At 29.7% G+C, this 25,959-nt stretch overlaps 2 protein-coding genes across 2 annotated transcripts in view; one reads left to right on the plus strand and one right to left on the minus strand.

Annotated features, from left to right (window-relative positions):
* LOC117178070 overlaps positions 1-2,151 on the plus strand; it is a 63,940-nt gene extending 61,789 nt beyond the window's left edge. The window contains exon 11 of the mRNA XM_033369297.1: positions 717-2,151. Coding sequence (XP_033225188.1) covers positions 717-1,017 — 301 coding nt within the window. The 3' untranslated portion in view covers positions 1,018-2,151. The remainder of the gene's footprint in view (positions 1-716) is intronic.
* Positions 2,152-13,408: 11,257 nt separating this feature from the next.
* On the minus strand, positions 13,409-25,688 carry LOC117178863. Its single transcript, XM_033370375.1, has 3 exons — positions 25,572-25,688; positions 24,842-25,179; positions 13,409-13,786 (listed from the first exon to the last, which is right to left on the minus strand). Exons 2-3 carry the CDS (start codon positions 25,158-25,160, stop codon positions 13,599-13,601), a joined length of 507 nt encoding a protein of 168 aa, XP_033226266.1. The 5' UTR covers positions 25,161-25,179; positions 25,572-25,688; the 3' UTR covers positions 13,409-13,598.
* Between the last annotated feature and the right edge of the window lie 271 nt (positions 25,689-25,959).

The following is a 25,959-nucleotide window of genomic DNA, read 5'->3' on the forward strand; positions in this document are numbered from 1 at the left end:
AACGAAACTTTCTGGTAGAAAAATCTACTGTTTGGTAGAAAGTTTCATTATTTGTTTAAAAGTTAATTTTTTTGACGAAAATTCATATTTTTGTGTTGAAAAACTCAAGTGTTTTGCAGAAAAATTGTCTTTGGGTTTCAAAATTCTTTCTGTTTTTATTGAAATATAAAGTATGAAACTTTTTTCTTATGGAAATACATCTTTATATGCTGAACATTTAAATATTATGTTAAGAATTTAATTATTGTTTGAAATTCGAGTATTTTGTTAAAAAGCCATCTTTTATAGTAGAAAAGACATTTTTTGTTTAAAATAAATAAATAAATTTGAAAATCTTAAATTTGTATCTCAAATACTGATTTATTTCGTTTATAAACGGTTCTATGTTAACAATATTACACGATTAGAATGCTAGTATTTGAATATTAATGATCAAGAAAAATAACAATAATTAGTCAAAAAAAAATCAGGGAATTTTGAAAATGAAGTTCTCAGACACGTTGTCTAATTCTACTAGCAAATCATTTCTGGAAACAAAAATTACGTACAACCAGGGGAGTGGGGGGGGGGGGGGGGGGGGGGGGGGTTATAAATATACTGTAGAGAAGGCCTATAACCCGTTACGTAATTTAAGTACGGCCCCTTACTGTGAAACTTGAAAACTGCTCTCCAATTTTCCGCTCGTTAACTCGAAATAATTCTGATTAACATTTTAGAACGGACGGCTGTGCTCGTATTCATTTATCGCCCGTCGCCTCCGGTCGTCAAATTGCCCGTGACGATCAGCTCCGACAGAAATTCGCCTCTCGTTTTGGTGCACTTGCATTCGACGGGGAAATGGACGCCGTCGTCGAAAGTATTTTGGGCAACTGTCGCGACAGTTTTGCCGTCGTCCGAGGGATTTCCGACTACAAGGATGGATCGCGAGTCAAGGAGTGGCAACCTTACGCTTCACTCGCCGCCGCCAGCGTTGTCAAAGCCATTATCTGCGCCATGGATCCACCTGTAAACGCCTAAGAGTCCCAGAGTCACTATCTCTTATCTCTACCAAATATTTCCACTCTTCACCGAGATTTTAATCTAGCAGCAACAAAATAATAAGACACTGTCGATGTGTAGATTAAAATAGTATCTGATAATGACAATATCGCAGGTATTGCCCCTCACGCAGCTGTGGGTCCACCGGAGTCCAGGCCTAATGCTGAGGAATAAAATATGAATGATAGTATTAAAAAAAATTTTAATTATTAATTTAGAAATGTGTTTCATATTTTATTCCTCATTTTAAGCCTCGTTGCCCCTCATGCAGCTGCGGGACCTCCGGAGTCCAGACTTGATACTGAGGAATAAAATTCGAGAAAGATAGTATTTATAAAAATATATTTTAATTACTAATTTCAAAATATTGTGTTTTATATTTTATTCCTCATTTTAAGTCTCGTTGCCCCTCATGCAACTGTGGGACCTCCGAAGTCCAGACTTAATGCTGAGGAATAAAATACGAAAGATAGTACTTAAAAATATATATTTTTTAATTACTAATTTAAAAATATTATGTTTTATATTTTATTCCTCATTTTAAGTCTCGTTGCCCTTCATGCAACTGTGGGACCTCCGAAGTCCAAACTTAATGCTGAGGAATAAAATTCGAAAAAGATAGTATTTATAAATATATATTTTTTAATTACAAATTTAAAAATATTATGTTTCATATTTTATTCTTCAGTAAGTCTCGTGGTCCCTCAGCTGCGTGAGGCTCTGACAAGATTTTAACTACAGTTTAAAGAATGAGAATATTTCTGTAGATCTAAATGTGCCATTTTTTTAAAGGCTATCCAATAATCGTACCAAATTGAGCGACAGATAATTGCTTCAATATAATAATTCCATCGGTTGGGTTTTATTTAAAGTTTGCGTTTATTTAAAACTCTTCGGGGGGGTTTTAACTGGGCAATAGTCCGGTGTATTAATAGAAAGAATAGGAATTTAGCTATACAGATTAATATGAATTTAATTCATATAAGGTGATAGTATATGAAGAGTTGATATTCTGAGTTGAGAAAATTCCAGTGGGACATTTTCAAACTTTATGCAAAGTTTGAATATCAGGGTGGCGACTTGACCGGCAAAAAACCGAAAAATTTTTTGGAATTCTTTTCTCTGCTATCGTTTTTATTTTAAATAATTTGTTGAAATTCGACTTTTTAACTATTTCAGTAGAAAATTGAACTGTTTTGCTAAAAATGCGTTGTTTTTTTTTACATTTTTAAAACGAAAAAGATGAATTTTTCACCAGAAATTGAATAGCAGATTTTTCAACTGAAAAGATTGAAATTTAAGACTATAATAGTGGAATTTTCTAATTTTTTTCTATTAATTCAGTCACTTGAGTGACTTATTTATTATTCGAATATTTTTATTATTATGGTCATTTAAAAAAAAATGTGAATGAAAGAATTGTCAGGGAATTTTTTTAAGCTAGGAAATTTTTTCGAGGTCGTGTTTCATTTTGTATTAAATTGCAATATAAAATTGAATAACAATGATTCCTAATTTGCAAAGGTAGCTGTATATTACCGAATTAAACTACTTTGTTTTGAAACTTTTTTCTTGGTTTAAAATTAATTCTTTAATAAAAATTTAACGATTATATTTTTAGTATTTTTACTATTTGGCTGAAATGTTATATTTTTAATTTAGAAATTAAACTAATTCCAAAATTTATTTACTTTGTGAAAAATTCACCTTTTTCGTAAAAAATTATTCTTTATCGTTGAAAATGAATCTTTTTGGCATAAAATTCTACTATTCCAGTTGAATATTCATAGTTTTAGATGAAAATCCATCAGTTTTGTTGAAAATTAATTTATTTAACTGAAACATTAACTATTGCATTTTTATTGAAAATTGATCTTTTTTAGTTCAAAATTCAACAATTTGGATAAAAATTTGTATTTTTAATTATAAATTCAACTATTTCGTTGAAAATTCACGTATTTTGTTTTAAAAAATCGAGTTTATTTAGTAGAAAATTATATTTTTCTTTTAAGGTTAATCTTCTTGTTTGAACATTCTTTTTTTCAGTTAAAAATTCAAGTATCCCAGTTAAATATTTATAATTTTAGTTGAAAATTCACCTTTTAGATTGCAAATAAATTGATTTGGTTTAAATTTAAACTCTTTTCTTAAAAATTGATTTTTTTGTGTTAAAGGTTCATCGGTTTACTTAAAAATTCATGTCTTTTATTGAAAAATAAGCTTTTTGGGAGAAAATTGTTTTTTTTTATTTCGATGTTTTTTGGTTGATAACTTTTTTTTAGCTCAAAATGTAATTATTATTCCAGTGGAATATTCCATAATTTTAGTTAAAAGTTCACCTCTCTGGCTGAACATTCGTCTTTTTGGTTTGAAAATTCAACAATATGGGTAGAAAATTTAGCTATCTTTTACTAAAATTTTTTTTTATTTAAAAAAAAATTTTAAATGTAAAACTTTGTTGGTTAAAATATCAACTGTTACGTTTTTTATGGAGAATTCATCTTTTTTAAAAGAGAATTTAACTACTTGGTTGAAACTTTAAATACTTTCTTAAAAATTAATTTTTTTATCTGATTATTGATCGTTTTAGTTGGAAATTCATCTATTTGCTTGAACATTTTAATATTTTGCTGAAAATTAGTTTTTTTCAAATGGAAACTGAACTATTCCATTTTTTGTTAAAAATTGATTTTTTAAGTTATAAATTGAACTATTTGGTTGAAAATTCATCTCCTTGGTTAAAAATTCAACTATTTTGTTAAAAATGCTACGGTTTTGTAGAAAAATCGTCTTTTTTGGATTGAAATTTTATCGATTTGGCAAAAAGTTAAAACATTTGATTGAAAATAGAACTGTTTTGGGAAAATTCGTTCAAAATTAATTTTTTTGTGTTCTTTGGTATGAATTAATCCCCTTGGTTGAAAATTAATCTTTTTCGTCGAAAATTCATTTAATTCTATTTAAAGATTTATCATTTCAGTTAAAAATTCATCTTTTTGGTTTAAAATTTAATTATTCCAGTTAAATATTTACAATTTTATTTTTTTAACTGAAAATTGAACTTATTCCAATTGCATATTCGATAGTTTTAGTTGAAAATTCGGCTGTTCGAATGAACATTAATTTTTTTACCATAAAATTTAATTTTTTAAGTTTTGGCCGAAAATATATCTTTTTTAGTGAAAATGATTTTTTTTTAAAGTCAACTATTTGGTTGAAGATTGAACTATTATTTTTAAAGTGCGTCTTATTTTGTTGAAAATTAATTTTTCAACTAAAAGTTTAACTATTCCTTGTTTTATTGTAAAAAATTGATATTTTTTAGTGTAAAATTTAAGTATTTGTTTAAAAAGTTCATTTATTTTGGAATCTTTTGCACTTTTGTGTTAAAGGATTTTTGCGAAAATATGAATATGTTACTTTTAGTTGACCGGCAAAAACTGGAAAATGACCAGGAATTTAAATCGACTGCCAAATCGCCACCCAGAATATTCAACCGTAAAAGAAGTCTTTTTTTTATAAAGAAAATTGTATTTCTTCAATTTGTACCTGAGTAAAATCAAGCAAATTTGAATCAAATTTTAAATAATAAAAAATTATCGAAATTAAACTGCATAAAATCCAGAAATGTCCTACTAGCAAAGGCCTCGTTAAATCGATCGCCCCTCTAAGGGATCGTCCATATATTACGTAACACTTTTTTCTTTTGTTTATATCGTTGTGTCTTTCTCAACTTCACATCAATTTCATGCTCGTCTTTATTCAAACAAAAGAAAAACGCGTTACGTAATTTATGGACGATCCCTAATCCTTGCTCTTTAAAATTCTTTGTTCAAAACTTTTCAATTCCTTTTAGAATTAGGAATTTTTAAGAGTTTTGAAAGGAATCGATCAAATCAAAGAAACTAAAAAGAGTCTCGCTTGTTGAACGTTGTGGATCAGAAAGTGCAAAGAGTATTATCAAATCGCTTTGACGTTGAATTTCCCTGATTGTTACTTTATTATAAATTATAATTTTTATATTATATTGCACGCTGAAAATTTTATTTCAGCGCATTCTCTATTTATTTTTAAATCTTTGGTACACTCATCATTCAAAATTCCGTCTTCAGCAGGTGCTGAAAATAAATGTGTCAATGTGTTCAGAAAAATGGAATGAAACTTCCACTGCCCTTTAAAAAAAAAAACATTTTTTAGAAACCAGTTTTTTCACTTTTTAATAAAGAACATTTCTACTTTTCTCGCCGATTTTTCACAATTCTTGCACTTTTTCGATTTTGAAGTTTTTATAGTCTAAAAGCACAGGGTAGAAGGTATAGACTATTAATAATTGCAGTTTCCAAATTCAATAGATGGAGACCGCAAAGAGAAACCGAAAGTCGAACAATGGACTGAGAAAAATTTTAAGTTAAATGTACTGTTTCTGCTTTTTCAGAATTCTGTTTTATAGGATTCTGTTTTTACGAACTCGCTCGTTTAGATTTAATGTAAAATGCTCTTCGCAGTTTTTAAAGAAGTTTTTAATATATTTATTTATTTATTATTCATAATTATATTCTTCATTATATGTTTCTTATAAATTTGGACGCGTAGAACATTGTGAAAATCAAACTGGAAATCTCACGCAGCAAATCCAAATTTACAATTTAACACACTTGTTGTTTAAGTGCACAATAAAGTCTAAGAATTATCAGCAGAACGATTATCATAGATAGAAAAAAATAGTATATAGATATAGTATAATATAAATATAATATATGAGCGAATATAACAGATCCTATAATATTGCATTTAACTTGCAGTTCGACTTACCTGATGACAGATTTATATTTATGGCCTAATGTTAAGATTTTTGTTTTAATCTTAAGTTATTTATCAGAAGATTTCGTGCTAAGCTGAAAAATTTCAGGGCGGTCGCTGGACCGGGAAACCGGGAATTTTATAAGACCAAGAAAACCCGAGAAATTCACATTTCTTTATTATTATTTTTTTTTACTGGAAATTTTACAAATTTTTATAAAGAAAATCTATCCAGTCTAGAGTTTTGAGCCGGTTATATTACTTTGAGAACGGTAACGAGAATGAGGATATTATCGAGAATATAATCGAGAAATGAATTCTCTGAGAATTTATGATAATCTCAGAATTTATTTTAATTAATAGAAAATTGCATTTTTTTCGTTAACTTTTCGGTGCAAAATTCAACTCTCTTTTTGAAAGTTTGTCTTTTTTATTTTAAAATTAATTGCTTTAGCAGAAATTAAATCTTTTTTTTATTGATAAAAATGCAACAGTATAGTTGGAAATTAAGCTATTATACTATTTTCTTGACAACTTTACTATTTCGTAGAAAATGTACTTTTTGTTTAAAATTTATATTTTGATGTTGAAAAATGAACTGCAATATTTTCGGAATGAAAGTCCCACGTATAAAAAAAAAAATTTATTTTTTATCACAAATTCATCTGTTTTAGTATTAAAATTGATCTCTTTTGGATAAAAATGCAACTATTTGGTAGAGAATTTAACTGCTTTGTTAAAAATTCATCCTTTTTAATTGAAAAAATTCGTCTTTTTGGATTCAAAATTCCATTTTTTTTCGTAAAAACTTATTTTTTGTTACGAAAATTCAATTTTTTATGCTACTGAATTAACTGGAATCTTTATTAGATGAAAAGTCAACTTTTTTTTTGTTAGAAAAAATTCTTCTACTTTAAGATAAATGTAATATTTTTTAATAAAAATGCAACTATTTGCTAGAGAATTCAACAATTTTGTTAAAAATTCATCCTTTTTGGTTGAAAATTCGTCTTTTTGGATTGAAAATTCAATTTTTTTGGTAGAAAATTACTTCTTGTTAAAAAAATGCATAGTTTAGTCGTAAAAACTTGTCTTAAATATTTTTCAACAGAAAATTCAACTATTTTTTTTTGAAAATTTATCTTTTTCATTTGAAACTTCATCTGTTATAGAAGAAATTTCATTTTTTGTATGAAAATGCAACTTTTTGGTTAAAAATCGTTCTTCTTTGCTTGATAATTCAATTAATATGTTTAAAAATTTTGGTTGAATTGCTTTCTTAAGAAATATCTTTTTTTTGTTAAAGATTTATATTTTAAGTTAAAAAGTTAACTGGTTGGTTAAAAGTTTAATTATCTTGTTATAAATTAATCTTTTTTTAATTGAAAATTCAACTAGTTGGGTCAAAGTTGAACTAAATTGTGAAATTTTTTTATTAAAGGCTTATGCCTGATTGAAAATTAAACTGTTTAGTGCAAAATACTTCTGTTTTTTTGTTTAGAATTCATTTTTTAACAGAAAATGGAACTTTTCCGTTTCTTAAGATTGATATTTTTTAGTTAAAAATTCCCTTTTTTAGTTTGAAATTTCCTTTTTTTTGCGTCAAAATGCATCAATTTCGTGGAAAATTAATTTTTTGTTGCACAGTCATATTTTTTGTTTGAAATTTGAATTTTTGTAAAGAATATTTGTCTTCTAGCTTGGAGGTTCAATAATTTAGATTAACTTTTATTTATTTTTTAGTGAAAAATCTTTAATTTTTGGAAATTAGTCTTTTTGGTTTTAAAATTCTTTTCTTTTGTTGTATAAATTTCATTCTTTTTTAATTAAAATATAAACTATGACACTTTTTTGTTGACAATTTGTCTTTTTAGCTTGAATATTTAACTATTATGTTAAAAATTCAATTATTTTGTTGAAAATTCCAGTATTTTGTTAAACAGTTATCTTTTAAAGTAGAAACAACTTTTTTTTAATAAATTAGTAAATTTGAATTTTTTCAAGTATATGAAACACTGTAATTCCTGAATATGTCTGAGCTAGAAAATAATTTATATTCAACCGCTTGTATAGCCTGAATAATAAAAATATTGTTAAAAATCCTAGTTTTCTTCTAAATTCTGTCATATTCTCGGTTTTATAAACTGAAATTAAATTCTCGGGAAGTTAATAACTCTAATCCAGTCATTGGAAATATAATAAATTTCGTATCACATGATGAATTAATTTGTGATTTTTAAAATTGATCTGCAGTTCCAGAATGAACAATTGATGAATTGTAAACTAAAATTACGAATCTTTAAATAAAAAAATTAGTTTTTAGCAAATTAGTTCAACAAAAATATGAATTTTAAATCAAACAAAGTCATTCTACCAAAAAATACGAATTTTCAAGAAAATAGTTGAATCGTCAAACAAAAATAATTAATTTTTAAACCACGGTTGCATTTTTACCGGAAAAAATTGATTTTCTATAAAAACAAGTGAAACTTCAAGCCGAAAAGACGAATTTTCAACCAAATAATTGCATTTTCAGCTAAAAAACGTCCATTTTCAACCAAAAATGATATATTTAATATTTCTGTTAAAAAAAATTAATCTGGAACAAAAAAAAAACCATTTTCATAAAAATACAATTATTTTTCGACAAAATGCTTGTTTTTCCAACTAAAAAATAAACATTTTCAGATAAAAATGATCGATTTTCATTTTAAAAAATGGAATATTTAATTTTCCAGTAAAAAACTTAAACTTGAACAAACAAACAAAAGTCATTTTCGTCAAAATTAATCAATTTTCACAAAATAGTTGAATCTTCATTTAAAAAGATCAATTTTTAAATGAAAACAAAAACAATTTTGAATTAAATTTTAAACTTTTGAACCAGGAAGATAAATTTTCTACCAAAAAGCTGATTTTTGTAAACCAAATACATAAATTTTCTACCAAATAATTGCATTTTCAGCTAAAAAAAGGTCAATTTTCAACCAAATAATGGATTTTTTACTAAAAAAGATACATTTTTAACCAAAAATGGAATATTTAAATTTTCTGTTAAAAAAAAAAATAATCTTGAACATGAAAAAACAATTTTCATAAAAATACATTAATTTTCGACAAAACTGTTGAATTTTCAATTTAAAAATATACGTTTTCAAATAAAAAACGATCGATTTTCATACAAAAATAGAACATTTAAGTTTCCAGTTAAAAAGTTAATCTTCAACAAAGAAACAAAATTTTCGTCAAAATTCCTAAATGTTCAACAAAATAGTTGGATCCTCATTTAAAAAGATTAATTTTCAATTGAAAACAAATACCAATTTTGAATTAAATATCAAAATTTTTAATCAAGAAGATGAATTTTTTGCCAAAAAGACGGTTTTGTAACCAAATAAATGATGAAAGAAAGAAATTTACATCCAGCCAGATGATTTTTCAACTAAAATGATGACTTAAAAAAAGAACTTTTTAATAAAGTAGTTTAACTTTTAACCAAGTAATGGAATTTTCAACCAAAAAAGATAAATGATGAATGAAAAATGTTATAGTTGATATTTCAACTAAAAAATATTTTCATTTGAAATAAAAAACAGCAATTCTTCCCAAGAATACGAATTTTGAAGGAAATAGTCGAATCTTAAACCAAAAAAAAATTATTTTTAAGCAGCCAGTTGCATTTTTAACAACAAAACTTAAATTTCTACTAAAACAACATCATTTTCAGCCAAAAATGGAATAGTTACATTTTCTGTTAAAAGAATTAATTTATAGCTAAAAAAACTAATTTTCAACCAAACAGATTAATTTTTAACTAAACAAAACAAATTGGAAATTCAGAAAAAACACGAATCTTCAAAAAAATATTAATTTCCAACTAAACAATTTAATTTGCAACTAAAAAAAGTAAATTTTCGACCCAAAATGGAATAGTTAAATTTTCAGATACAAAAATTAATTTCGAGCAGAAAATAAAATAAATTTTGAGCAAAGTAATTCAATTAAAAAAAAAAAACAATTTTCAACAAAATAAATAAATTTCCAACTAAACAATATCATTTTCAACTAAAAAAGATTGATTTTCAACTGGAAATGGAATAGTAAAATCTTCAGTTTAAAAAAATAATAATTTTTAGCAGAGATTTTTTTTTCAACAAAATATTTGAATTTTCTACAAAACAAAACAACTTTTGACTAAAATTTTGAATCTTGAATGAATAAAATGAATTAAAAATAATATAGTTCAACCTTAAATTAAGTATTTGATTACCCAACTAAAAAATCCATTTTAAATAAAAAAACATTTGAACTCTATCAAAACGACGAATTTTCAAGAAAATGGTTAAATTTTCAACCAAATCAAATTTTTAACCAAAAATAGAATAGAAAATTTAAATTAAAAAAAATTGTTTACATAAAAAAGTGTTTTTGTTGTAGGTTTAAATATAACAACTAAAAGTTATTAATTTGAAACAACTTATGTAAAAAAAAAACTAAACTTCTAATTAAAAATTTTTGTAAATGATATAATTTTGAACCTTTACAAATTTATTGATTGATTGTTTAATTGAGCGAATTGAAAATTATAGCATGGCTTTCTATTTTTTAACTGGGAATCTCTAAACTTATTAATTTATATGAATAAAAATTTTGACAGTTTAACGGCATTTAGCTGAAAACTATTAACTCGTTTGTTCATATTTTTGATGTCTATGAACTTCGTTTTATACGTATAAATTATTCTTCGTTTTAATTTAGAATTTCTGAATTTAAAATATGGTAAGTTTCAATGATTAAAGATTACAATTCAAGAGAAATCAAAAAAATCTCAGCTATAAGAGTTCAAATTTTTAAATTTCAATAATCGAGAAAAATGTTGACAAACCGTAAAAAAAAACTGGGAAATGACCGAGAATTTTTCCCTCGTTTAAAGCGGCCACCCTGATTTTTTTTACAATTTTGGTCAATGAAAAAAGCTTCTCGCTCGACATTTCTTTGATTAATAGATAAATAATTGAAGAATTGTCGCGCTTTTGTCGCTAGTCGCGCTATCGTATTTTATTTTTACTTCTGAAATAATTATTTGTGCTCGCGCAATCGTCTTGCAATCCATGAAATAGGAAGAAGGTTCTAAACTTTCAATTTTACCTTTTTAAACAGTCTTTAAAAGACAAGTTTTAACTTTATAGACGGCAATTTTATATAAAGATTGTCAATTTTTCTTTTGCATTTTTAGTCTTCCAATGGACCAAGCACAAAAGATCGACTGACATGCTTTTAAGATTTTAGATTCGAGCTTAAAGGATTAAAAGACGAATTGTATAACGATTTTTAACGATTACTTATCCTAAGTAATTTAAGTATAAATTAGGTAGTTTTTCAATCAAGAGGGCTTTTAATTCTCGATTTTAATCATTCCTTTGTATATGATATGTGATATCACTGGGTCTTAAGATTTACATTTATATTTACATTTATATTTACATTTTTTCAATTCTGTAAATTAAAAATTTGTATATGTCATTTCTTCATTGTCGAATAAACATTTCATCAAGTTGAAAACATTGTTTTTAATTCACATCCTGTTAATTAAAACGGCCGCTGCATCGGTAAACCGAAAAATGACACTGAATTTATTATTAAAATTTTTTATATAAGTTTTATTTCAATTATTTTTTATGTCAAGTTCAATTTTCAGTTTTTTAAATATGAAATAATTAAGTTGACTATGTGAAATTCGAAAATCTTTTGCATACCAAATTTTCCATTCATAGGTAATTAAAAAAATTTAGAATGCAGTTTGAAGACTTGCATAACAAATTTAACAGTAGTTAGATCAAAAAATTTTTTTTGATAGAAATTTAACTATTTTGTTAAAAATTTGTTGATTTCTTTAGATGGAATTTTATTTTTTGAACTGATAATTTAACTATTCCATTGTTTGTCTAATTCTTTTTTTTTATATATAAAGAAACTTTATCTTCTTGATGACAATTCATTTTTTTTTGAAAATGTAACTATTTCGTTGAAAAGTTATTTTTTTACTGAAAACATAACTATTCTTTTCTTAAATTGACAATTGATCTCTCTTAGTAGAAAATAAAACTATTTTGTTGAAAAATTGTCTTCTTCGGTAGAAAATGCAACTATTTGGTTAAAAATTCATTTTTATGGAAGAAAATTCAGTATTTTAGTTGAAAATTGATTTTTTGTTTCAAATGTTTGACTATTTGGTTGAAAAATTATTGCTTTTTTTTTAGTTGGAAAATTATTTTTTTAACTGAAAATTTGACCATTCCATTTTTTTGTCGATTTTTTTTATAGAAATTTAATCTTGTTAATTGATAATTTGTCTATTTTGATTGAAAATTCCATTTTTTGTAGAAAAATAATCTCATTAGTTAATACTTCATCTTTTTGGTCGAAATTTCATTTCTTTGGCTGAAAAATTTGGTTTTTGAAAATGTAACTATTCTGTTTTTGTTTGAAATTAAATCTTTTTAAATTAAAAGCTTATATATTTTGTTGAAATTTTATTTTTTGGTTGAATTTGTTATTGAACATTTAACTATCCTACAGATTGTTGAAAATTTTACTATTTTGTTGAATTTTTTGTTGTTGAAAAATAATATTTTTAACTAAAAATTTAACTATTTCATTTTTTGTGTCGAAAATGTATCTTTTTTTTTTATAGAAAGTGAATCTTCTTGGTTGATAATTCGTCTTTTTGTTTATAAATTTAACTGTTTCATTGAAAACTTTTTTTTCTACTGAAAACTTAACTGTTCTATTTTAAAATGAAAATTTATCTGTTTCAAGTGAAAATTCAACTATTTGGTTCATAATTTTTGTTGTAGAAAAATAATTTCATTAGTTCAAACTTCATCTTCTTGATTAAAAATTAATTCCTTTGTTTGAAAATTGAAATATTTAGTTAAAAATGCATTTTTTTAAAAGAAGATTCATCATCGTAAATTTTTTTTTAATCTACCTATTTTATTAAAAATTCACAAGTTGAAACTTCACCTTTTTTGTTAGAAATTTAATTTCTTTGCTTGAAAATATAACTATTATATTGAAATTTTTTTGTTCCAAATTTAAATATTCTATTTTTTATTAAAACCATATCTTTTTTAGTTGAAAACTTAATTAATTTAACCGAAAGTTCAATTTTTTGCCGAAAATGCATCATTTTTGATAGAAATTTAATCTTACTTTTGTACTGAAAATTTGACAATCAAAAATTCTTTTATTTTGTTGAACATTGAACTATTTTGTTAAAAATAATTTTTAAACTGTAACTGTAGCTATTTCTTTTTTGCCTTAAAAATGTATCTTTTTCACTTGAAAATTGATTTATTTTGAATTTTTAAGTTTTATTATTTTGGTAGAGAACTCATATTTTGGATTAAAAGTTTGAATTATTTAGTTTCAATGACCGTAGACATTTTTTTCGAAACGATTCAGAAGAAATTAGATGTAGTAATAATTAGGTAATTAGTAGAGATATTTTTTTATTTCAATATAATTTTTTGAAATAAAGTTATTCGACGCTAACATATCGATCCCCTATTTTCATAAATTTTATTCAGTTCCTTTCGGGGCTTCTCCCTATAAGTTTGAGATAAAAAGTAATATCTTTTCGAGATAAGTAATTCTTTACTGAATTGTATGGCCCTGAGGAAATTGGATTTTGAAAACTACAGGATTGAATTGGAACAGAATTTATATCCATTTTCCTTTTTCTTTTAGAGGAAGTCTTAAACTCCAAAAATTCCTTTCTCTTCTCGATTTTTCTCTTTAATTTTTGGAAATAGGCTCTTCTTTTTAATTGATTTTTTGGATTTTTCAAAATTGGTCACTCGAATCTTCATTTCTGACGAATTGGTAGGAAATAGTTTTATATTCTCACCAGAATTTTCAATTTTAGGTTTAGATATTTCAGGACCTTGATAAGGAAAAATTTGTCTCTACAAATAGCATTCTTCTAGCTAATTTCAGGTCACGGACTCACCATACTATTCACACTATTTGACACTTTTTTAAATCCATGAAACTATTTTGCTACCATTTAGAAAGAAATTACACTAAAAACACTATTATCAAATCAAAAAAAACAAATTTTCAACCAAACAAGATTTTTCTCTCAATAAAGAAAAAAAAAATTCATAAAAAATGTTGAATTTTCAAGTCAAAAATATGAGCTTTCAACAAAAGAATTTCATTTTCAACCAAGAAGATAAATTTTAAACTAAAAATATGGATTTTGAACCAAGCAGATTTATATTCTACGAAAAAAACGATGTTACTCTAAATATTATTTGATTACATTTTAGTATATATTTTTTTAATATCTGAATTTTTTTAAACTACACAATTTAATTTTTTTTTAAATTACCACTTTTTAAGTAAAATAGAGCGGTTAAATTTTCATTCAGAAGAATTAATTTTCTATAAATAAATGAATTTTCTACAAGACAGTAACAAGTTTTTAAATATTAGTTAAACTTTAAACCAAGTAGTGATAGGGAGCGACAAATGGAGAAAATTTTTTAAGGATTCATTTCAAGAGTCAGATACACGAAAGAGAGATGAGGGGATTAGAAGAACGTGGAAGGTAGATGGAGAGGAGCTGAACGACGAGGAGATAGAGAAGCAGATAAGGAAGTTGAAAAAAATCTAAGGCAGCAGGGATGGACGGGGTAGAGAAAGAAGCGTGGCTGTTTGGCACACAAGAGGTAAGGCAGAGGCTGAAGGGGGTAGTGAAAGAAGTATGGACAAGGGAAGGGATTCCCAAGTTGGTGGAGGGAGGGGTTGATCGTACCACTGTATAAGAAAGGGGATAGGGAGAGGCAGGAAAATTATAGAATAATTACGCTAATGAATACGGCGTACAAAATATACGCGATGGTGTTAGAAGATAGGCTTCTAACTCCCTTCTGTGGATAGGGGTAGGTTGTGGGAGGCAATGGAAGTGATTGCAATGGCAATGGAATGGAGTGAAGAGGGGCCAGATAGAGAGGGCAAGGGACGTATATGAGGAGAAGAAAGATAGGGTGAGAGGAGGGGAGGGAATCTCTGAGGGATTCTGGATGGATAGGGGGTAGAAGCAAGGGTGCCCGCTTAGCCTAACGCTTTTTGTAATGTTGATCGCGGATATGGAAAGTAAGCTAGCGGCCGGAGTGATAGGAGGAGTTAGGGTAGGAAGAGTCAGGATATAGTCACTCGCATATGCAGATGACATAGTGCTGTTAGCAAAGAGCGAAGAGGCTTTAAAGGAGATGATCAAGAGGTTGAGAAGATACTTGGACAAAAATAGGTTAGAGTTAAATGCAGACAAGTCGAAGGTTATGGTGTTCAGGAAAGAAGGTGGGAAAGATAAGGGAGAGGAGTGGAAGTGGAAGGGAAAAGCGGTACACGAGGTGAAAGAGTTTGTGTACCTGGGCTTCCTGTTTTGAAGGAATGGGGGAGTGGATGGTCATATAAAAGAGAGGGTGAGAAGGGCAAATGTGGTGATGAGGCAGGTGTGGGGGCTGGGTAAGAGGTTGTTCGCAGATGATTTTGTAAGGAGAATGAAATTATTTGATTCGCTAGTGATGAGTGTTTTATTTTATGGAGTGGAGGTATGGGGATGGAAGGTAAGTGAGGAGAAATTTTTGGATGCGGGGGGAAGTAAGCTGGTTAGGGAGTGTTGGTGAGAGAACGAGAACAGACGTAGTGGTGCAAAGATGGAGGTGGAAAGGAAAAGGTATTTTAGAACGAATGGATTGCAGATGGATGAAGTGAGAAGGTTGCACGAGGAAGGAAGAAAGGTATATGAGTTGGTTCAAAAGAATTGCATGGAGAAAAAGAAGGCAGAAAGAGAGGAGAGAATAAGAGAGTCAATGTTTAACGGGAACTATGTGTGGATTATGCTAAGGGAGAGAACACAATATTTGTGTGAGGAGGAGAGCAAGGGAGTCAGGAACTTATTGCGAGAATGAGATGCGGTTGCATGGTGGATTATAATAGGTTCTGGCTTTCTAGAGAGAAGAGAATGTGTAAACTGTGCGGAAAGGGGATGCAAAAGTTGAGCACTGGTTGGAGGAGTGTGAAGAGGTCGAAAGGAGTGGGATAAGCATGGAGGTATTGTTGCATGAAAGGGTGGGGGGACAAAAGGGCAGTAGCATGGGTGAAGGGGGTGTTGTGTAAGATGGAGAAAAAGAGAAGGAAGACGAGGAATGGAGAAGGAAAGATTGTAAATAGGAGAGGAAGTAGATGTAAGAAAACTGTAAATATTGTAAATAGTAGTTCAGTATTAGGTATTAGCCGCGGAGACCGAGGTTGGTAATGCGAGGCATAGCGAGGAAAGAGCGAAATGCGTGCGAGGCGAGGCGAGAAAGATAATTTTCCAACCAAGAAATATGACTTTTCAACCATAGAATATGAATTTGCAACCCCAAAAGATAACTTCTACCATGAATAATGGAATAGTCAAATTTTCAGTTTAAAAAATGGAAAAAAAAATAATTTTCTTCCAAAAGAGACGAATTTCAACAAAAGGCATGAATCCTCAACAAAAGATATGAATTTTCAACTTAACAGTTAAATTGTTAACCATGAAAGATTACTTTTCTACCATAAATAAAAGATGAATTTTCAATCCCAAAAGACGAAATTTTAACAAACCAGTTTAATTTTTATTCAAAAGAGATGACTTTATCAAAAATTTTAAACAAAATGAAAATTCAACCAAAAATAGTTGAATTTTAAAGCAAATAAGGCCAAATTTTTAGAAGACAGTTGAATTTTCAACCCAAAAAGTTGAATCTTTAAAAAAAGAGTCGATTTTCAACCCAGAGAGATTACTTTTCTGCCATAAATGATAAATTTTCTACAAAAAAAACAACCAATTTTTAACCAGGTACTTAACGCTTTAAGCGTATAAATGAATTTTCAATCATGAAAGATAAATTTTAAGCCAAGTAGTTGAATTTTCAACCAAAAAATATCCTTTTTCAAACAAAAATGGAATTTTTTACAACTAAACATATGAATTTTCATTGGAAACGTTATTTTTTAATTAAAAAAAAACAACTTTTATTTAAATAGTGGAAGTTAGAACTAAGAAAGATCAGTTTTCAACCAAAAATGGAATAGTTTAATTTTTAGATAAGAAAATTAATTTTTACCACAAACACCATTTTCAACCAAAGTAATGAATTTTCAACTACAATGATGAATGTTCAACTGGAACAGATGAATTTTAAAACAAAATAAAGAATCTTTATCTAAAATTATGGAATATTCAATCGTATTGGTTACATTTTCAGTTAAAAAAAAACTTGTAGCAAAAAATCAACTAGTTTAAAAAAAAATTTTAAAATCATTAAATTTTCTACTAAAATGAAAAATATTTAACTGGAATACTTGTATTTTTCTACCAAAAAGATGAATTTTCAAACAAGAAGAGTAATATTTTATCAGTAAAGAAGAACTTTCAACAAAATACGTACCAATGTTTTTCCAAATTTTATTTGATAAAATTTTAATTTATATTTTTTTCGCTTCTAAATTTTTTAAACTAAATAGTTGAATTTTCAAACCAAAAAAATTAATTTTCTACGAACTTTCTATATAACAGTTAAATTTACAAGCCGCGAATAGGAATTTTCATTAAAATAGTTTAATTACAACCAATCAGTTTAGTTTTCAACAATAGAATTAACTTTTCCATTAAAAAAATTACATTTAACCAAAAAAAAGGAATTTTCAACGAAAAATGTGACAACTTGATCTACTACAAAAAAGATGAAATTTCTACAAAAACCGATGAATTTTTATACTAATAACATAAATGTTCAACAAAACAGTTGTACTTCTAATAAACAAACATTTTTAGTCAAGAAAGGAAAAAAATTTGAATCAAATCTTTGAATTTCTAACCAAGAAGTACGACTTGAATAAAATTGTTCAATTTTCAAATAATACATTTTTAACCAAAAAAGATGTATTTTTAATCAGAAATTTAATAATAGATTTTTCGACTGAAAAGGATGAACTTTTGATCAGAAACAGTTGGATGTTCTTATTGTGCCTTATTAATTGTTTGTTAGGATATTTTTATGATTATTTTTATATTTTATTATATCATTATTTGTGTTCATTATTATTATTTCACACTCAAGTTATTAAAGTAAGAAAAAATGAGAAAAAAGAAATTGTCCGAGAAGTTTTTCAAAGACAGGGTATTTTTCGAGAGTTTTCTTAACTTTTTATTAAATTTAAATATAAAATTGAATAACAATGCCTCTTTATGTGTAAAAGTAGCTATATATTACTGAACTAAACAGTTTTATTTGAAAATTCTTGTTTTTTCTTGGCTTCATATTAATTTTTTAACTGAAAATTTAACTATTATATTTTTAGTTAAAAATGTATCGTTTTTAGTTCAAAATTCAAAAATCTGGTTGAAAATTCATGTATTTTGTTCAAATTTCGTTCACTTTGTTAAAAAATTAATCTTATGGGTTGAAAATTTATCTCTCTTCTTGTAAATTCAACCGTTCATTTCAATTTTTTTCTCTTCAAATTGAAAAATCTGGCTTAGGTGAACTTTCAACTCATGTTGAAAAGTTGTCTTTTTTGGTGGAACTTAACTGTTTTTGATCAAAAATGAAAATCTTTTTTTTGGTTTAAATATTAATTACTAGACAATTACTACATTTTTAGTTCAGAATTGGTTAAAAGTTTAACTCTTTGTTAAAAACTCATCTCTTTCGTTGAAAAATGAGCTATTTTGCTGAAAATGTATTTTTTCTGTGACTGAAAATGGATTTTTTTACTGAGGATTTAACTATTCCAATTGAAACTTAAACTATTTTTTTGACAAGATTTGTTTTGTTTAAAATAAATTTGATAAAATTGAAAATTTAACTATGTCAGTTGAATAGTGAATATTCCATAATTTTACCTAAAAATTCATCTCTTTCGTTGAAACATCAATTTTTTAAACTAAAAATTTAACTATTTACTTTTTATTTGAAAAATTATATTTTTTAATTGAAAGACGTCATTTGGTAGATTCAATCGTTTTGGTTCATATTTTTCCTTAGGGATAAATCTTTTTGGTTTAAAATTCAACTATTACAATTAATGATACTTTTTTTTTAGTTCAAAATTCAATTATTTGATTGAGGGCTTCCGTTTCCGGTACCGATCGCGAAAGCACTCTTTTTTGTCAAGTGGTGTATTTTTGGCTTTGGTGAAGGAAATAAGGGTGAGAGGATGCATAAAAGGCAGAAAGTGGGGAGATCGAGTGTAAAGGAAGAAGGGTGAGTGAAGGCAAAGGTGTGAAGGGTGAAAGTGAGTGGTTTGAAGTGAAAATTTGGAGCGTGTGAAGTTTTTGAGGTTAGGAGTGAAAAAATAGTTGCTTGGTCAGAGGGGCAAGATGTAGGTGATAAAGGCGGGAAACGTCACGGAGCTTTGGGTAAGGTAGGATGCTGACGACGCGAAGTCCACAAACTGGCGCCAGAGGGGAACAGTTACTGGACGATCGCACAGAGCAGAAAACCGTAGTGGCTGCAAAAGCTGACGTTGCTGAAAGCATTGGAAGTGGGGGGATGGGTGACGTTGATCGCAGTGACAGCAGCGATAGGGATAGGGGGGATGGGGGAATGTTAGAAAAATTGGAAGCTCTCATTAAAGGGTTTAGAGAGGAAACAATAAACAGATTGGATGACATGAATAGGGATATGAACAGACAGGGAAACGATGTAAGGGGGGAAGTGAAAAAGGTTAGAGAAAAATGGGAAGAATGGGATAAACGTTGGAAGGAGGAGAAAGACAAGGTTTGGGGTAAGCTAGAGAGCATTGAGAATAGACAGAGAGAGGTTGACGAACAGAGATCTAGAGAAATAAAACAGATGGAAGAACGGGTATCCAGTCTAGAAATTAGGTATGAGCATATGGGGGAAAAGACAGAAAATAAGGAAATAGTTAAAGGGAATGAAAAGAACGTCCGAAGTGAGAATGCAAGATTGAAGAAAAGACTCAATGAGATCGAAAGAATATTAGAAGGAAGAAAGGGCAAAGAGGAAAAATAACATAGTAGTTAAGGGATTAAAAGTGGAGAGTGAAACAGGAGAAGTGGAAATAACAAATCTTTTGCGAGATATTAGAGTGTAGGTAAGGGTAGGTGTCAAGAGAATAGGAGGGACAAAGGAAGGGAAAGAAGGAATGTTTCTAGTAAAAGTGAGGAGTGAGGAGGGGAAAAAGAAAATTATGGTGGAAAAAAAATTATTAAGAGGAAGAAGGGAAAGAATTGAAAAAGATCTGACATTGAGGGAGAGGAAAAGCAGATGGCAAATCGAGCAGAGGGCTTGGGTAGAGAGGAAAAGGGGCCATATGGTGTGGATAGGTAGAGACAGGTTATGGATAAATGGAGAGGAATGGTGCTGGGATGAAGAATTAGAAAAATTAACGAAAAAAGGGAAAAGTCTTGAGAAAGGTAGGGGGAAGGGAGACGAAAAAGAGTCTAGAAATAAATCAGAGGGGTTTCCAAACGGCAAAGGGGAAACAAAGTGAAGAGGAGAGAAGAGGGAAGGAAAGAGAAAAGCGTGAAAATAGCTTTCTGGAATGTGTCAGGTTTGAAGAACAAGAATAAAGGATTTTGGGAGGAGTTAGAAAAGTTGAATGTGATTATGATGAGTGAAACTTGGGCAGATGAGAAGGACTGGAAGGGAATAAAGAAGCTGTTATCGAAAGGTTATGTGTGGACAATGCAAGAAGCAAGAAAAGAACACGTTAAAGGAAGAAGGATGGGCAGCATGGTGTCAGGGGTGAAAAAAGAATTAGCAGTAAAAGGGAGAAAAGATGGGGACATGGAGGTAAATATGGAAAGTAATAAGGAGGTGAATGGAGGAAAAGAAGGAAGAATTGGTTTTAATGGGAGGGGACTTAAATGCATGGACTGGTGAACAAGGGGGAGGATTATGGGATGAAGAAAAGGAGGCATTTATAAGGAACTTCAAACATAGAGAGGCTGACAGGGAGGGGAGGAAGTTACCAGACATGATAGGAGAAACAGGATGGTTCATATGCAATTGCAATATAAAAGGAGATGAGGAAGGGGAGATCACAATCATAGGAAAGGGACTAACAGTAATAGACTACATCTTGGCTGAAGTAAGAATGCGGCATATGATAGGGAGTATGAAGGTAGGGAATGAGATAGGGTCCGAGCACTTCCCGGTCATAGTTATACTAAGAAGAGGCTTCAGTAAATACGGCAGAGGGAAAAAGGAAAAAGTTTGGGAAAGAAACACGAAAATGGGAATCTGGGGGGAAGATAAATTAAAAGAGTTTAAACAAAAGATGGAAAACGAGAAGGTTAGGTATGAAAAAGAGGAGGGAATAGACTCGTTAATTGAAAGGTTGAAGGGGTCTATTGAAAAGGTAAAGGATGAGCTGGTTACTAATGAAGAAAGAGTAGGGGAAAGAGAGGCTGGTGGGACGAGGAATGCTGGGAGAGTAAAGAGAGAATAAAAGACTGTGTGAGCAAATGTAGAAGAGGGGAAATGGAGAAGGAGGAGTATAACAGGAGGAAAAAAGAACATGAGAAGATGCTGGAAATAAAAAGACAAAGGGGAAAGGAAGAATATAAAGCAGAAGTAGAAAAAGTGATCAAAGAAGGTAGGGCGTAGGATGTGATAAATAGGGATAGAGGGGAAAGGAAGGGCATTAACGAAGAAATAGAAATGGAGGAATGGACAGTTAATTTTAAGGGTCTGTTAGGGGGAGAGCAAAATAAGACCAAAGGGGAAAAGTGTAGGATAGTCCAAGGAGAAATGGAGGAAGGGAACGAGATAACAAGAGAAAAAGTGGATGAGGCAATAAATAGGTTAAAAAGAAACAAGTCGACGGGAGAAGATGGGATAGAGAACGAAGCGATGAAGTTTGGAGGAGAAGGGATTAGGGATGGGATATGGAAGATCTGCAACAAGGTATCAAAAGGGGAAGATTGGCCGGAAGAGTGGACGACGGGACTGGTGGTGCCGCTTGTCAAGAAAGGGGAAGGAAAGAAGGTAGAGGAATACAGAGGGATCACTCTCATGTCAGTCGGCTATAAAATATATGCAGAAATCTTAAGAAAAAGGTTGGAGAGTCAGATAGAACAAAAAGAAAGTATCCCACATAATCAGACGGGATTTATAAAGGGGATGGGAACTATAGACAACATCTACGTACTTAACTATGAAGTTAACAGAAATTTGGGGAGAAAAAAGGGGGAAACTAGTCGCTTTGTTCGTAGATTTCAAAGCAGCGTTTGACTCAGGGAACAGAAAAGTGCTATGACAGGCAATGAACGAGAGGGGTGTAGAGGAAAAGTTGGTGGGGAGGATAAAGGAAATTTTTACTGAAACCAGGATTAGGGTGAAAATAGGAAAGAAAAAAGGGCAGGTTTTCTGGACAGGCCGAGGTCTAAGGCAAGGGTGCCCGTTGAGTCCGTTACTATTTAGTATCCTATTGGCAGACTTAGAGGAGAAGCTAAAGGAGAAAGGGAAAGGAGGAACGGTTTTTGGTAATAGCGAACTATACTCTCTAGTATACGCGGACGATGTAGTTCTTTTAGCAGATGATGAGAAGGGGATGAACCTAATGATGAGAATCTTCGAAGAGTATGTGGGAACAAAAGAGCTGACGGTGAACGTAGATAAGACAAAGGTGATGTGTTTCAGAAATAGAAAGAGCAAAATAAATGAAGTTTGGAAGATGAACGGACAAAAAGTGGAAATTGTGGAGGAATTCTGTTATCTAGGTTTTTGGTTTGAGGCAGAAGGGGGAAACGAGCTGCAAGTGAGGAAAAGAATTGAATGTGCAAGTAATGGGCATGATTGGTGTGGACAGTGTTGTATTATGGTGTGGAGATCTGGGGATGGAAGGAACATAGGAAAGTAGAGAGCATGCATGAGCGATTTCTGAGGTGGGTAATGGGTTTAGCTGGAGTTGCCCAGAATATATGTTAAAAGAAGAGTTAGGTAGAGAAAATATGGTTACTAGACAAATTAAGAGAGACTGGAAGTTTGAATAGAAGCCAAAAAGGGGAGAGGGAAGTAGAATTGCACAAGCATGTTTCGGCGAAATTCGGAACGATGAAGCAAGAGGTAATGTGGGAAATTCAAAATGGGAGGAAGAAAGGAGAAAAATGAGAAGGGTGTGTAATATTCGAGAAGGGGTTATGGAGGGGCAGGACATAGAGTTAGAGCTATTGGTTAAATAAGGAGAAGAGAGATGGTCAAAAATTATATATTCGAGGTACAACAGATGATATATGATGGTCAAAGGGTTAAGCGAACCAGAATGTCTGCAAAAAATAAAAAAGGAAGAAAAATAGAGTAGGGTTGTACGGTTCAGAATGGGAGAAGGAGTTAGAGCATGCAGATATTGGATGGATAAAGAGGAGAATATATGAAGAGTATGTGGATACGAAATGGAGTCTTGTGCACATGTATTAGAGAGATGTACAGGAGAGGAAGTGGGACAGTTGAGTGTGTAAGATGGATCTTGGATGGTAGTGGACAGGGAGTGATGTGGATGAAGAAATTGGAAGAAGTAAGGAAAACCAAGGGAGTAGGGCAAAGCCAAACGGGTGATCCTGAAAAGGGACAGTAAAAAAAAACGAAAATTGTTTTCAATATCGTGGAAAATGCACTTTTTATGGTAAGAGAAAACAGAAGCACTGGAAGCTCGCTCATTTTAGGAATTAATATTGCTACTGTTCCTATTGTTTATCCTACGTAATGCGAAAGAGTATAATATAAGTAGTAGTTAAGTTAGATTAAGGATGGAATTGTAAATATATGTACAGGGAGCGGAGGCCCTCAAACCTGTAAAAGGGAGAGATTAAATACATACATACATACAATTAATCTGATTGAAAGTTCTTCAGTTAAAAATTTAAATTGTACGTAATTTTTGGAAAAATCATTTTTTTTGTTTGGGTAGAAAACTGATCTTTTTTAGTTAAATATTCATTGATTTCCCTAGTTATGCACTCTCTAGTTTGAATTATTATTCCAATCCATAAACTTTATGGGCAAATTCAAGTCATGATTAATTATGTTTTTAGTTTAGCCATTTTTGCGAAAAATGTTCTTGTTGTTGTCTATTTATTGTTACTGAAACTGGTCGTCTAATTGCGCCTGTTAAATGCAACGCGTGAGCTATCACTGTATGCAGGGCTGCAGTCACTTGGAAAAATGATCAAGCTATATTTATTATTTTTATCCTTATTTATTATTAATATTATTTCTGGTATTAATAATATTTATGGAGTAAAAATAAGTACCCAGATTCTTCAGAAATATTTTAGAAATATTTTATAAATATCTACTTTTTCAATTTATTATTATTTATTATTTTTAACACTGCTGGCGCGTTGCAGTTTACAGGCGCAAAAATCAGCTCAATTTTCAATAACAAACAAAAAAAACAAGAACTTTTTTGAAAAAACTGCTACGCTCACTCCAGTAAAATTGCCTTTAGCTTATGTGGTTAAAATATTACATTTTCAAAACTTATTTTTTCCAAACTTATTTTCACCCAAAGTTCCAGATCGAGTTGAACATTTGGAACAATAAATGAAAAGCACTAAGAAAGGTGGGTCTGGTCTTAAATTTGTATAATTATTAAAAAGTTTTTTTTTTGTACATAATTTTTTTCACTTTTTTCATCATTATTAGAATTCATGGCCAGACCCACCTTCCTTAGTGCTTCTTATTTATTATCCCAAATTTTCAAATCGATATGGCGCTTCGTGTGAAAAAAAGTTGGGAAATAAAAACAGGGTCGGTATAGTAGGAATCTAGTCACGTGCCCCACTCGTCGCATGGCCTTAAAGAGCCTTAATTAGTGATTGGTGCTAATAATCTGGAAGAAACGTGAAAACGACTATTTTCGATCTCTGAAGTGAGTCCGAGGCCTGTATTTTTTATTATTTTTTTATTTTTATTTAAAGAACTACCTGCAGTTTTACCTGGTAATCCGTTAGTTCCTGTAATAGATTTAATTTGATTTACTTGCTCGATTTGTTTAACAACAGAAATTAACATTGCGCAATCCTCATTCCTTTCTGCTTCCAATTTAGCAATACGACTATTTTCTTTTGTTTCTTCTTTCAATTGATTCTCATTTAATTCCGAAATCAACTCTACAATTTCTTTTAAAAGGTTTTCATGTTTTTTATCTCTAATTCGGAAATCTTCTTCATCAATAATTTTAGAAGATTTTTCGTTTTCCAAGTAATCCAAAAATTCTGTTATTCCATCAAGTGTATTCCTCATTTCTTCGATCTAAAAATAACTTCAAAAAGAAAAGACATAAAAGACGAGAAATATTGAGTTTTCACGACCGCTGGCAGTAGCTAGGCGGTGATTCTCGACTCTTCGAGATCTCGAATGTTAAGCACGGGTGAGCGCGGTTACCGCTCGGATGGGGTGACCACTTTCTTGATTCTCGCTTTTCACTATGTTCAATTACTGTCGAGCGGGAGGTTTTTTGACGCCGAGGATTTATGTCGGCACTCGATGCGAATCGAATGTCTACATATACATACTCGTCTGTCGATAACTGAATGCGCTCAGGTCTTTCGGCTTTATGCAGTTTTCCACTTTTCTGGCCAAATACTTAGGCGGATGCGTGCACTTTTTAAAAAAATCCCGCTTTATTAATAATGTATTAATATTTCCCTTTACCTGTTCAGACTGCCTTTTTTGGTCGCCTTTCAATTTAGAGATCTGTTGAGTACAGATATTATAAGATGACATCATTTCGTTAATTTCATGTCTTTGTTTCTTGAGATTATCAATTACTCCACGACATAATTGAGTATTATCTTTGTTTATTGATTTGACAAATTTCTTTTTCTCTTCGATTGTTGGCAAAAATTTATGTTTTCCTTTCGAGTGTATTATACGATGAATTGAAGCATCTATCTTTTTTGAAATATTTATTTGAATAATGATGCTCAATTGGGGATATGATTATAATTAATCTTTTTGTAAGATTCATATATTTCCAAAATTGTAAGTCCTTGCTTTAAAGACTATGAAACTTATGAAATTAATTTCTCTAAACTCTCCA

This window comes from Belonocnema kinseyi, chromosome 8, assembly GCF_010883055.1.
Source record: "Belonocnema kinseyi isolate 2016_QV_RU_SX_M_011 chromosome 8, B_treatae_v1, whole genome shotgun sequence".
Taxonomy (NCBI): Eukaryota; Metazoa; Arthropoda; class Insecta; order Hymenoptera; family Cynipidae; genus Belonocnema; species Belonocnema kinseyi.